The sequence below is a fragment of the Girardinichthys multiradiatus genome, chromosome Y (assembly GCF_021462225.1).
Source record: "Girardinichthys multiradiatus isolate DD_20200921_A chromosome Y, DD_fGirMul_XY1, whole genome shotgun sequence".
Classification (NCBI taxonomy): Eukaryota; Metazoa; Chordata; class Actinopteri; order Cyprinodontiformes; family Goodeidae; genus Girardinichthys; species Girardinichthys multiradiatus.
The window spans coordinates 12,325,000-12,338,050 of NC_061818.1; the positions used below are offsets into that span (position 1 = coordinate 12,325,000).

At 38.2% G+C, this 13,051-nt stretch overlaps 1 protein-coding gene across 1 annotated transcript; it reads right to left on the reverse strand.

Moving 5' to 3' along the window:
• Positions 1–1,638: 1,638 nt before the first annotated feature.
• On the reverse strand, positions 1,639–5,186 carry LOC124864969 (zinc finger protein Gfi-1b-like). The gene is made up of 5 exons (XM_047359918.1): positions 4,909–5,186; positions 4,220–4,386; positions 2,828–2,977; positions 2,585–2,750; positions 1,639–2,493 (listed from the first exon to the last, which is right to left on the reverse strand). Exons 1-5 carry the CDS (start codon positions 5,141–5,143, stop codon positions 2,297–2,299), a joined length of 915 nt encoding a protein of 304 aa, XP_047215874.1. The 5' UTR covers positions 5,144–5,186; the 3' UTR covers positions 1,639–2,296.
• Between the last annotated feature and the right edge of the window lie 7,865 nt (positions 5,187–13,051).

The window sequence follows — 13,051 nt, forward strand, 5'->3', positions numbered from 1 at the left end:
CTTCCACTTTCACAATCTTTCTTTTTGGTGTTTCTTTACATAAAAAATTGGCTGCACATACACACATACTGCTCCTTTTATCCTTGTTTTTTATTTACTATAAAGTTTATATTTTTTTACCTAATGTCTCTATGCTGTGAGCGCTTGAAACCGAAATTAAATTCATTGTTTGTGCACACAGTCTTGGCCAATAAAGGTGATGGGCATAGGATGTTATGCCTTTATTTTGTTTGTGTTGTCAAAGTTTAGCTAAGCACATATTTTTCTGACACATGGGACCTACCTAACTATGTCAACAAAATGCTAATAATAGCTAATCAATTTAGTCAGAAGTCAATCTACCACTCTGCCCTCTTTTCATATTAAAGATATTAGAGCTGCAGACCAGCTGGGGAGAACACACTGAACCTAAATTCAAAGCTGTGCATTTAAAATAAACTACAGCGGTTAGATGCTCTGTCAATTCCAGAAAATGTATCACCATTAGGCAAAGCACCTGCAGATTTTCAGCTCTGATCTCCCAGATAAGTTTAAACAGTTGCATTCTTTTATCTTTTTCAGGATTTCCTCCTGCAAATCTGAGAGTGGAGAACTGGGACACAGGCTGCAACAGCTTTTGTGTGTTTTTGTGCGAGAACACAGCTGCTTTCTTGCATGTGCAGAGCCGTTTTTGCACCTCTGGTGAGTGTCGTTTTATGTGCAGCAGAGAGGCGAGAGGCCTGTAAACATGTCAATACAGTAGATCTTAATCATGTGCAGCATTCTGTAAGGTGACACACTTGATTCATAGTGAAAAGTCACTAGTTTGATGGTGTGGGCAACTCAACACCAAGTCATCTCTGAAGTGGCAACTAATCAGCAGACAAAAAGATGTGGATTTAACAAGGCCTAAAAATGTTGTTAGTGACTCAAACATAGAGTACAGCATCATCACCTTTGAGTTGTGCTGACCCATTCGTTCAACTCCAGACTCCCATCTTACTTCAGTATAAAAAAATGCTAATGTGCTTTGTTGAAGTCAAATGCTGTAATATGTAATGCTGGATGTTAAATATTTGTATTTGCTTAAAGCATAAATAAATCGTTTGGGGGCCTCACTGAGGCAGCAGAGGGATCTCTGAGAGCTTTGTTTGCATTTTAAAGCCATCATGCAAACACAAGATCAACATTTAGTGAGGTCTGTAATTTTTCTGGATTTTATTCTGCTGTAGCCAATTAACATCATTGGTACAGTTTGGGATTTTTGAAGCCAGGTTCTGTTTAAAGGTTGTAAGCAGTTAATCTCTTACCTACAGTAGAACACTCTCTTGGCAACTTCATTTAGTATAAATCCTGATTAAATAGTGGAGGCTGAATCTAACAGCTAGTCTGACAGGGTCCAAGACAAAGAAGACCACGGTGGACTAATTCAATATTAAAACAATCCCAACCTAAATGATTTCACTGGAACACTATTTTATGAACCGTTAAACTCTACTCACTGTTACATCGAGCAGACATTATTACACATTTTGTTTATTATTATTTTAAAATGATAGGTTTCTGTTAACTGAACCATTTCTGTTATTCAGAAGAACTTTCACTTCAACAGCACAGCAGCTTTGTTGTGTATCCCAGGGATCAGTCCTTGGCTCCTTTTCACAATCTTTTCAGGTGCTGTGCCATTAGCTTTATCCTCTGGTATCATGATTTATACTAAATACTGACATCAAAAAAGTTACCGACTACAGGCAAGACTTGTAACTGTTTAGAATATTTCAATGAAATGTTATTTAAAAAAACTGAAATGTTTGCCCTGAATAAAAAATGTTAATGTCTGTATTATTTAAGGTTGCATAAGCTGATTTTGTGCAATTATAGTTGCAAGATGCAGGCTGAAATGCTACTTCATGTTTGGTGATGGTAAGGGGAAGTGCAACTGACAATATTCTATTTTTGCATATTTTCTATTACATATTTCAGTGTAGAATTTTATGGATGACTAATCTCTATCAGAAGGGTACTAAGGGCACAGGTGAGCTTAAGCAATTTTGTGATAGTTTAATTTTCAACAACCGAAAATGAGTTTAAAGGGGGATGCACCTTATAGATTCAGAAATAATCCCATTATCGTTATCGAATGAGCTCACTTGAGAAAAGATAAAATAATGGTCACAGAGCGATCAAGTTAATCTTTGTTGGTATAAACAGATATACATACTGCACATTCTTTTAAATATTATACAAAAATTTTCAAGGTTATTTACAAACAGTTCCACTATTGCCCATGTAATTGTGCCCTTGTTACTTGATGTGCTCAGTTCTGGGTATAAACTTCTCCATAGACACACTGTGTCTCTTGGTGGCGCTGTAGGTCCACCCGGCGCTGGAAAGTGTGCTGACAACGGGAGCAGCTGAAAGGCCGGTAGCTGCTGTGCTTTCGGCTGTGGGTGATGAGGTTGGAGCTCTGGCTGAATCCTTTACCGCACACCTTGCACACGTGTGGTTTCTCACCTGAACAGGGAGCAGAAATAAGCCAGGCCATCATGTTTCATGCTAAAGTTTGAGATCCATAAATAGGACATTTTCTCTTGTATCCCCTCACCTGTGTGTATGAAGGTGTGTTTTTTCATATCAGACTTCTGGTGAAACCTTTTGCCGCAATACTGGCAGGGGTATGGCCTCGTGTCAGAGTGGATGAGGAGATGAGTGGACAATGTAGACGAGCGCTTGAAGACCTTCCCACACACTTTGCAGCCAAAGTTCCGCTCCTGGACACAAAGGCAAAGGCTATGAATAGTCCCCGTCGGACCAGGATTGAATAAAAAAACACTTAAGAGATAAAGACCTTTGCTCTGCTGTAGCTGCCAACTGCTTCGAAACCAAAGGGCACATGGGACATGTCTGTAGTAGTGAGCGATCTTGTCAAAGGAATAGAGTGGTTGTTGTTCACTCGATCCTGCGGGTGACTGCTTGACATTAGGACATCTGAAAGAGACTGAAAAGAGTGGGACAAGAAAAATGAAATAAACTCATATTAGGTTCAGTTTTGTAGAAGATTCGTTTTGCACAGAAATAGGTAAAATGGTACCTCAAGGAATCACCTAAGACATGGAAATGATTTTAAAATTTATTTTGTACCACCTCGACAATATACATCCAAATGAACAGTTTTGCCAAAAAACGGGGAAATATATTAAAATCCTCAATTTCTCTCCTTTTTGTTTTAACATTTTTCATTCATTTAATCAGTGATGGTTCTTGCATAAAGTGCACCCTTCCTTCTGCGCCTAAATTATTTTCAGTATAAAACTAAGAATCCCCTCTGTTTTACAGTGTTTCATAAATTCTGTTTTAAAGAATCTATAAACAATCTGCAATTAGTAGTTATTAATCCAGAGCAGGTTTTATCAGTCTATGTATTTTAGATTTAAAACTAGAGAAGATCAAATATTCCAGGTTCATTTAAAAAAGCTCCAGGTGGTTCTGTTTGGCACTAAGTAAAAAGCAGAGAACCAGATGCCAATTTCAGCGCATCAGTGCAAGGCTCAATTTCTCACAGTGTGTACACTCTGTACAACAAAGGAAAGTGCCCTTCTCATTGACCGGACTTGCAAATGAACGATAGAAAGCAACTGACAGATAACCTTTTTTCCGTTGAATGCTTGTGCCACCCTCTGATATGGTAAGTCATATTTCCAACATAAGAAAAAATGCTAATAATGCTTATATTGTACATAATTGTCATCTTGAAACAAACTCAATTAAGTAAACTGCAATTCAAGTATGTTTCTAGGACATGAACTCCATAACATAAAACAAAAGCAGGTTAAATTACTAATAATAAAATTTGCATTAATAGAGATATTCTTTAGAACCTGTCTAAGATATATTTATGGTCAAAAAACATGCTTTATACTATTTAAAATAATGTTAATAATGTAAATTTTCAAATGTTATCATCTGTTCATAAGAATATGATTCCATGGAAAATGTTTTCTGCCAGCTCTTCAAACTATAACTGATCAAGTACAAAAAATGGCACATTTTATGAATTAGTCATTTTCAAACCTTTGTATTGAGACGGGTTAATTGTTTCTGCTGGAATACTCAACAATTTGTCTTGTGAAATTATAGGAGGATATCATCAGCATATAGTTTTGCTTGGATAACAAAACACAGTATTTACATTTTGTTCTGTCTTTTATTCTTTGTTTCATAAGAATGTGGTTATCCTCACCTTCTCACAGAGTGGACAATTCCTGGTGGGTGATTTGAGGTCAGTGTGCGATGTGTGGTTGAGCAACAAGAAGACAAGCCTCTCCAGTTCTCTCTCTCTGTCAGATTGTTGTTGGTCTGATGACCATTGAGAGATCGGCAGAGGACAGTCTCCTTTCTCCCCAGGGGCTTTAGTCAAAAAATAAAAAGGATTAGGATTTCTAAACCAGTGGTTCCCAAACTTTTCAGCTTCCAACCAACATCGCAGTGCAAGAAACACATGACCCTGACTCTCCGTTTAGTCTACAAGCATTTCTACTAAGTCAATTAAACATTAGTATAGTGACAACACAAACAACATCACCAGTGGGTATATTGCTTTTATCTATTTGTTTTCTATTTGTTATTTCAGCTTTTTATATCTTTTAACATTTATAGCAATTATAGCATATGGAATATGTATAGAACATGCTTTACTATTATGATTTTTGGTAATTAGCTTACCTTCTGCTGATTTGCAACCCCAAGTGGGGTCTTCACCCCAACTTTGGGAAATATCAATTTAAGCTATACTTTTAGAGCTTTTAAAAAGTACAACAAATATTATATTTTGCTCTTTAATTGCCAATTATGGTCCTGTTATAATGTAAAAATTATCATTACAATAATGATCTCACCACGAGCGAGGTGCACCAAGAAATGGTTTTATACCTGAAAGCCAGAGCTTGTCCTTTGGGTCGCTGTAAGAGCTTTCTGCCAATCCATCTATTTGTGAGCAAGGATCATTCAAAAGGTCTCTCATCCCAGGGCATAAAGGTTGTGGAGCGTCTTCAGGATTCCCAATCCTAGACTGCACAGCGTGTGTTTCAGCCTGCTGTCTGAAGTTGTCCCTAGGTGGGCTAAAAGGAAGCGTCCGTTTGGTCTTAACAAGAAACGAGCGCGGCATGGCAGAAGCAGGCGTCTGAAAGAGTAACAATTTGCACTATAAATCTGCAGAAGTCTGAGAAGCCAACTCTTTCATCTCACTTTTAGAGCCTCACACACACTCAGATGTCACACACCTGTTGGTTCGTCTTCAGTTACAATGCCAAAGCTTGAGGTTTCCTTAACAAATACAGCCTGCCACCTGCACAAAGGTTTTGAGGGCTTTCACTAAGGATAACTCTGCTATGCTGGGAGGCAGCTTTGAAACTGATTCTGTTGCTGCTTTTACATGAACATGCTGTGCATACATATTTACAGCAAAAGCAATTAGATTCAGGATATTGAAACAACATAGGATTCCCTTAATTTTAAAATGAGGCTGTTACTATTTGTTTCTACATATATTGCAAGTTTTTAAAATGTTTCCCTGCCTGTGTCAAATAACTGTTGTTGACGGGTAGTGAAGTGAAAGAGAGGGAAGACCATAAGAGATTATTTGTAAAAAACCACATATCAGACTTTATTATTAGAGTTTATTTTAAACTCTGCAAATTTGTTTTTAATTCTTGTAAAGATTTCTCAAGCCCATGAAATACTATTGTAACATAATTACACTTCCTAATCTGGTAAATCTGTTGTATCTCATTCTGTCTCTGACATTTCTCAAATGCTTAAGTCCAGCAGATGATTGCTGTGTGAATAAATCCCAAACGATTGGGAATTAAAACTATCTTGGTCTATTTCTAATAAGAAAGCAAGCAAGAAATGGTTGATCTTACCTCAGTATTGTGGAGCTGAATGTTTCTTGTGTCATTGCTCGCAACATCCTCATTTCTTTTTCTCACACCCATCAACCGATGACATGTCACAAAGAGATTTGATTTGATTTTGAAAAGGCTGCTGAGGATTGTTTTACTGAAGGTAAAGGAAGTGAAACTACCTAAAAAGCTTTGAGGAGATAAAAGAATAAATAATAAAAAGTTCCAGCTTAACACCTTAGAAGCAAACAAGCCATATCTAATATTTATCTCTGACACTTTCTTGTTGTCAAACTGTTGAAAACAGAGCAGCAGCTTTGTCTTCTACAAACTTATTGATGGCTATAAAAATGTTTGAGCCTACCCTCAAAATATGGTGATAGTAAAATCCAGAAGATTATGGGTTTTTTTTAAGTTTTTTTTTATGTGGGACCAGTTTACCATTGATGGATTAATGTTGCAATGACTGTTCACGTGGGTGGACTTACAAACACACCAAGCATTGTTTGGAAAGTTTAAATATCTCATCGTTCTCATGTGAACACGTGAACCTTTACAGCCACGGGTGGGATATCCTATGGGTATTTTTGGAAATACCCTTTATTTTCACCTATCTAGGAGGTTTCTTTGCCACATGTGAGTCATTTTTCAGGTTTTGCATCTTCACCTATTTTCAGTGGCAAGAACGTTCACTTGATTCTAATTAGGGATGGTGATATAGACATAGAATTTGTTCATATTTTGTTGTATTTATTGCCATGATGATAAAAGTGATGATTCAACATATTACAAAATTTAACATGGACTTTATGGCAATGAACTCATTGAATATTGCAGTCACAAACAAAATTCATTATAAAGTTAAACTCACTCATGAAACAGGTGCCTTCACAATGCCAATTACATTAAGTAGAACATCTGTGCTGCTAAATACTTTGCAGTATTGACTGCAATCATATTTTGAAACAGAAACGCACGATTTATTTACTTTTTCATGGAGCCGACTGGGGAAAAAATTGTTCAAAGAAAAAAAGACACTTTTTCAACCTTATTATCAGTTTTTAAGGTGAGCAAACAACGTTCTACTACTGTTATTATGCTTAATAGTTATCCTTGTTCCTTGACTCATAGCCTGTAAGGGTGTCACTTAGTACAAGACCACTGACTAAAGAGCTGTTTAAAGAATGAGCTCAAAACTATACTATGAGAAAGTCCTGATGATAAAGCTATGACTCAGTATTTAAAGTTGAAACAAAGATGTTGAAAAATGAATAAAGTCTGGATTGAAATGAAACTATTCTCAAAAACAGAAAAACGAGTCATTAAAATGCAAAGAATACTCCAGAAAAATCCACAAATTCATTGAAATCAATATAACTTTTATTTTCCCTTGACCTAAGGGCACATGGGAAAATGAACCTGGATCTTTTACACTTATTCAAAACCATAATTAAACTCAATTCCTACTGTTGAAACCTTTTCCTTCTTTAAACATACTTTACACAGTTCATACCAGCTCAAGCATACAATGCAAAGTAAGAGAATGCACCACACAGATTCCTGGAACTGCAAGAGAGTAAGGCTGTTAGTAAATAACCTTTTCATACTTCTCACATTCACATTCCCACTGACTAATCAGTGCTAGTCTTTTAGCTGTTTGCTTAGTTTCACACATACTTCAAATGACAGGATAGAGGAGAGAGTTTTCTAAAAAATACCGATCACTTGACTTGTGTTGAATGTTGTTTTTAAGTGACAAAATGAGATAAAGAAAATTTGGGGTGAATCGTGGAGGATCTGGTACTGGATGGTGTGAAGCTTTTCCATTGTGGCCTATGAAGTGTAGGTTGGAGATATCGTATTTTCTTCTCACACTTTATATAAAAACAAATCATATTGGTATCTGGTGGTGAGATCTGTGACCTGTTGGCTGTTTTCCTAATCTCACGGTCCTTCAGAAGAGAAAAGTGTCAAATATGTTTCTGAAATCTTATCACAACATCATTCAAAAGCACATAAATTCAAGCAGCCTACAACAGACCCTAATGACAGAAGGTCCACTGCAAAGACAAAGGACTTATGACTTTGGACCAAATTTTTATGTAATCGGAAAGGTAAGCATTACCAAATGTAAAGATCATCCAATATCACTCGTTTTTACAGGTGAATATTTCAGCCACAATACAGATAACCAATAACCTTTTCGGAACAATGGTTATCATACTGTGGTACAAACAACACTGTTAGTATCTAGGCCGCCTTTGGTAGTACTCACACTAAAGTTGGATATTATTTGCCAGGTAATGACATAAAAAACAAATATGTTTGAGGCAGAGTTTATTAGCGTTACAAGCTAATAATGATTTATTTCTCTACATTTAGCAACATCTTCATTAAAGTAGGTTGTATATTACTGCCTGTGTGAAAAATGAAATGTGACACAAATCATCAAAAGTGCAAAAAAACTGTTTAAATAGTAGGTGACACTAAGCAGGGCAGCCATATTGTATTTTGAGGTCTGATTTGGTGACATCTCTTAGACTTCTATAGACATATATTCTATAGCATTTCAAACTTAAACTTTAGAAATGTCAAATTCTGAAAAATGGGCCACACAATTACACAAAAGATAAACAATATTAACTGATCAATCTGAAAATTTCGAGGTCCTAAACAAATAGCCCTGTTGTAGCCTTCTATTCAGTGGCGGCCGGCCCACAGGGGGCGCCACCCTCCTTGATAAAAGAGGGGGAAATGTAAAATATATTTTTACAAATTCTGTTATACATATATAAAATTTACTTACTAAAGTGTGCCTCTATGTAATATGAAATATATAAAAACTACATTTCCCACCTACTGATATTCATTCACCAGTGAATTCCCACAGACAGACTTGCATCTTTCTATCATGGTGCCCCAGTGGTGCAGTCGAATAGTCAATCGTGTGCAGCTGCTAGAGCAAATGAATAAAAATGTATGGCCAATCAGTGTCGCAGAATTTCATGGCCTTGGGGCACTGAAAATATCACCCCTCGCAGGTAAAAACAAACAAAAAACGCTTGTGCCACGCAGTCAATCAAGGGGATTATGGCAAACTTAATGAGCGAGGTGGAGCTTCACTGAATTCGGTGAGATCCTTATTTATCTACCTGTTCACTAGTAGGATGGTGGAGGAGAAAATCTGGGCTAAGGAGCAGGACCCGACAAGCCCAACGCTATCATCAACCAGCAGGCCAAGGAGAAAAAAAAACGTGTACAAATGGGGTTTTTGCAAGAGTTGGTTTGAGCGCAAGTTGTGGCTGATCGTCTGTGGTATAGCGAATGCACTTTTCTGTTGTCCCTTTTTTAAAGTGCCAAATGTGATTTAACTTGGACACAGCCAGGACAAACAGACTTAAAGCATCTCTCCAAACATATTAAGAAGCACAAACAATCAAGAGTTCATATGGAAAACTGTGTCAAGCTAGCTGTGCTTGGAAAGATTAGCATAGCGGCGCAGCTGGATGACGGACACCGCATTGAGTAAGAAGGCATAATAAGGAGGTTGAAAAATCATCATATTTTTTTTTTACTCTTTGACTGTATTAGCTTTTGTGGTGCTTTTAAACTGGCATTGCACGGGCATGACGAAAGGGATGCTGTTCAATAGTATTTGTCATCTCACCGTTGATTCAATTAGGTATATTCAAGTAGGTAGAGGTATTGTTACATCAGCCACACCAAGAATATTTTTCCCCAGGTGCCATTACTTCTATTGTTTTAAAAAGACTGTCAAGATGGTGGTACTTGGAAAATGTTGAAATTACCGACTTGTCAAAACTGTTTTCCTTTTCATTGATTTGCATTCATGGTCATGACAAATGCATACACTAAAGAAAGTAGTGTATGCCTCATAGCCCATTCCTCTGCGCAACAGTTTGGCAGGGACTAGCGGTGTGGAGATAACTTTGGGGTTTTTGGTGCTCATGCGGTAGCCTCCAGCCTGCTGGAATGACCGAGCTTCCGGCTTGGCCTGCATTGGGGGATGCTGCAGTACTGGGTTGGGTGGTATAGTGTCCTGCATTTCTCTTTTTGACACTTTCGCCCGAAGGGTGCTGATCTGGTGCTTTGCAGCCATTTTAACATCTTTGCACCTCCAACTTCACACCTTTTCTGTATATGTGTATGTATTCCACATACCCACACACATACAGAAAAGACAATCACACACACACACTATAGTATAATAACTTTGTAATAACCTCTGTATTTGTAAATACCTGCAATCATTGTAACTTTGGCACAATCACCTCCACTACTTACTGTACCTAAGTTATTTTATTTTATTCTATTATTACAATACACTGCTCAAAAAAATAAAGGGAAAACTTAAACAACACAATATAACTCCAAGTGAAACAAACTTATGTGAAATCAAACTGTCCACTTAGGAAGCAACACTGATTGACAATCAATTTCACAGCTGTAGTGCAAATGGAATAGACAACAGGGGGAAATCTTTGGCGATTAGCAAGACACTCAATAAAGGAGTGGTTCTGCAGGTGGGGACCACAGACCACTTCTCAGTACCTATGCTTTCTGGCTGATGTTTTGGTCACTTTTGAATGTTGGTGGTGCTTTCACACTCGTGGTAACATGAGACGGACTCTACAACCCACACAAGTGGCTCAGGTAGTGCAGCTCATCCAGGATGGCACATCAATGCGAGCTGTGGCAAGAAGGTTTGCTGTGTCTGTCAGCGTAGTGTCCAGAACCTGAAGGCGCTACCAGGAGACAGGCCAGTACACCAGGAGACATAAAGGAGGGCAACAACTCAGCAGCAGGACCGCTACCTCCGCCTTTGTGCAAGAAGGAACAGGAGGAGCACTGCCAGAACCCTGCAAAATGACCTCCAGCAGGCCACAAATGTGCATGTGTCTGCACAAACGGTTAGAAACCGACTCCATGAGGATGGTATGAGGGTCCGACGTCCACAAATTGTGCTCACAGCCCAACACCGTGCAGGACGCTTGGCATTTGCCAGAGAACACCAGAATTGGCAAATTCACCACTGGCGCCCTGTGCTCTTCGCAGATGAAAGCAGGTTCACACTGAGCACATGTGACAGACGTGACAGAGTCTGGAGACACCGTGGAGAGCGATCTGCTGCCTGCAACATCCTTCAGCATGACCGGTTTGGCAGTGGGTCAGTAATGGTGTGGGGTGGCATTTCTTTGGAGGTGGCCCTCCATGTGCTCGCCAGAGGTAGCCTGACTGCCATTAGGTACCCAGATGAGATTCTCAGACCCCTTGTGAGACCATATGCTGGTGCGGTTGGCCCTGGGTTCCTCCTAATGCAGGACAATGCTAGATCTCATGTGGCTGGAGTGTGTCAGCAGTTCCTGTAAGATGAAGACATTGAAGCTATGTACTGGCCGGCCCGTTCCCCAGACCTGAATCCGATTGAGCACATCTGGAACATCATGACTCACTCCATCCACCAATGTCACGTTGCACCGCAGACTGTCCAGGAGTTGGTGGATGCTTTAGTCCAGGTCTGGGAGGAGATCCCTCAGGAGACCATCCACTGTCTCATCAGGAGCATGCCCAGGTGTTGTAGGGAGGTCATACAGACACATGGAGGCCACACACAATACTGAGCCTCATCTTGACTTGTTTTAAGGACATTACATCAAAGTTGGATCAGCCTGTAGTGTGTTTTTCCACTTTAATTTTGTGTGTGGCTCCAAATCCAGGCCTCCATTGGTTAATAAATTTGATTTCCATTGATGACTTTTGCGTGATTTTGTTGTCAGCACATTCAACTTTGTACAGAACAAAGTATTCAATGAGAATATTTCATTCATTCAGACCTAGGATGTGTTATTTGAGTGTTCCCTTTATTTTTTTGAGCAGTGTACTTGTTCTTTCACATTTACCTTGTTCTTCTTTGATTGTACATTTCCTAACTATCTGCACCCTACTTGTGTGTTACTAAGGGCAGCTGCAACAAATTAATTTCTCCATTGGGAGATCAATAAAGTCTATCTTATTTTCTATAGAGAGAAAGAGAGAGAAACATATTATTACATAGATTTGTGAAGTTTTTTGGTCTAAAGCTTTCGACAGCAAAATGTGTCAATGAAAAATAACAGCGTACAGGAATGAGGAAGATCCCGATGTAAATATAAATTCAAATCACCATTCTCTTCCTGCCTTCTTTTCTCTGTGCAACCCTTGCTACATAAAAAATATAGAAACATTCTTGTGAATTCTGTAGCCACTTTCCACTGTGATGTGTGGAGATGTTCTGAGCTTTGCTGATACTCACACCTTGGGAACATCTGGGTGGGTTTGAAGGCTGTGCTAGCAAACTGTCTAAAAAAAAGAGATTGACTTTATGTCTTGCTAAAGTCACATATGTTTTCTTTATAGTCGCTAATATTTATCACATGTATATCATAAAGTAAAACATTATAGATAGTGAATGTATTCCTTTCTCCAATTATTTCAGAATGTAGTTTTTACTTAGTGCCATCAGACCGAAATTAAACAAGATAATTTAACTGATTAGATGTTCACTTCAGTTATGTACTGAAATAATATGTAGTTGTTTTTTCTTTTATAATCTTTTTAGCGTATACATAAAATTGGGAGAAAAATATTGTTTTTCTGCATGTATTGCTTCACAGCAGTTAGCAAATCCTACATGTTTTACCCACTTAACCCACTTGTAGCCACTAAATCAACCCAGGCCGTTTTGACTCATGGCTGGGTTACTAAGTGTGTGGGCATGACCCAATGCAGAATTTGTCTCTTTGCTTAGTTGCACTTCATTGCATTTAATCGTGAGTTTGAATGACAAACATTTGCACTTTCTATGAATTTTATGGAAAAGACAGCCATTCCTTGCATGTTCACTTTGAGAAAGTACCAATGATTCCACAACTCATAAACTCTTGATAACCCCATTTTCAATTTCACCCTTTCTCTTAAAGTCATAGATGACAGTGCAGATTTCCTGACCACCTACAAATGCCATCTATAAAAGAATGATGCCATGATAATATGAAAATACTGATATGAAACTAGCTGTGTGCATTCTATACTGAAATTATAAAAGTCAACATGTAGGCATATGCTTTTAAAATCATTTTATTTGCCTCTTAAAGATTCAAGTATTTTCAAGT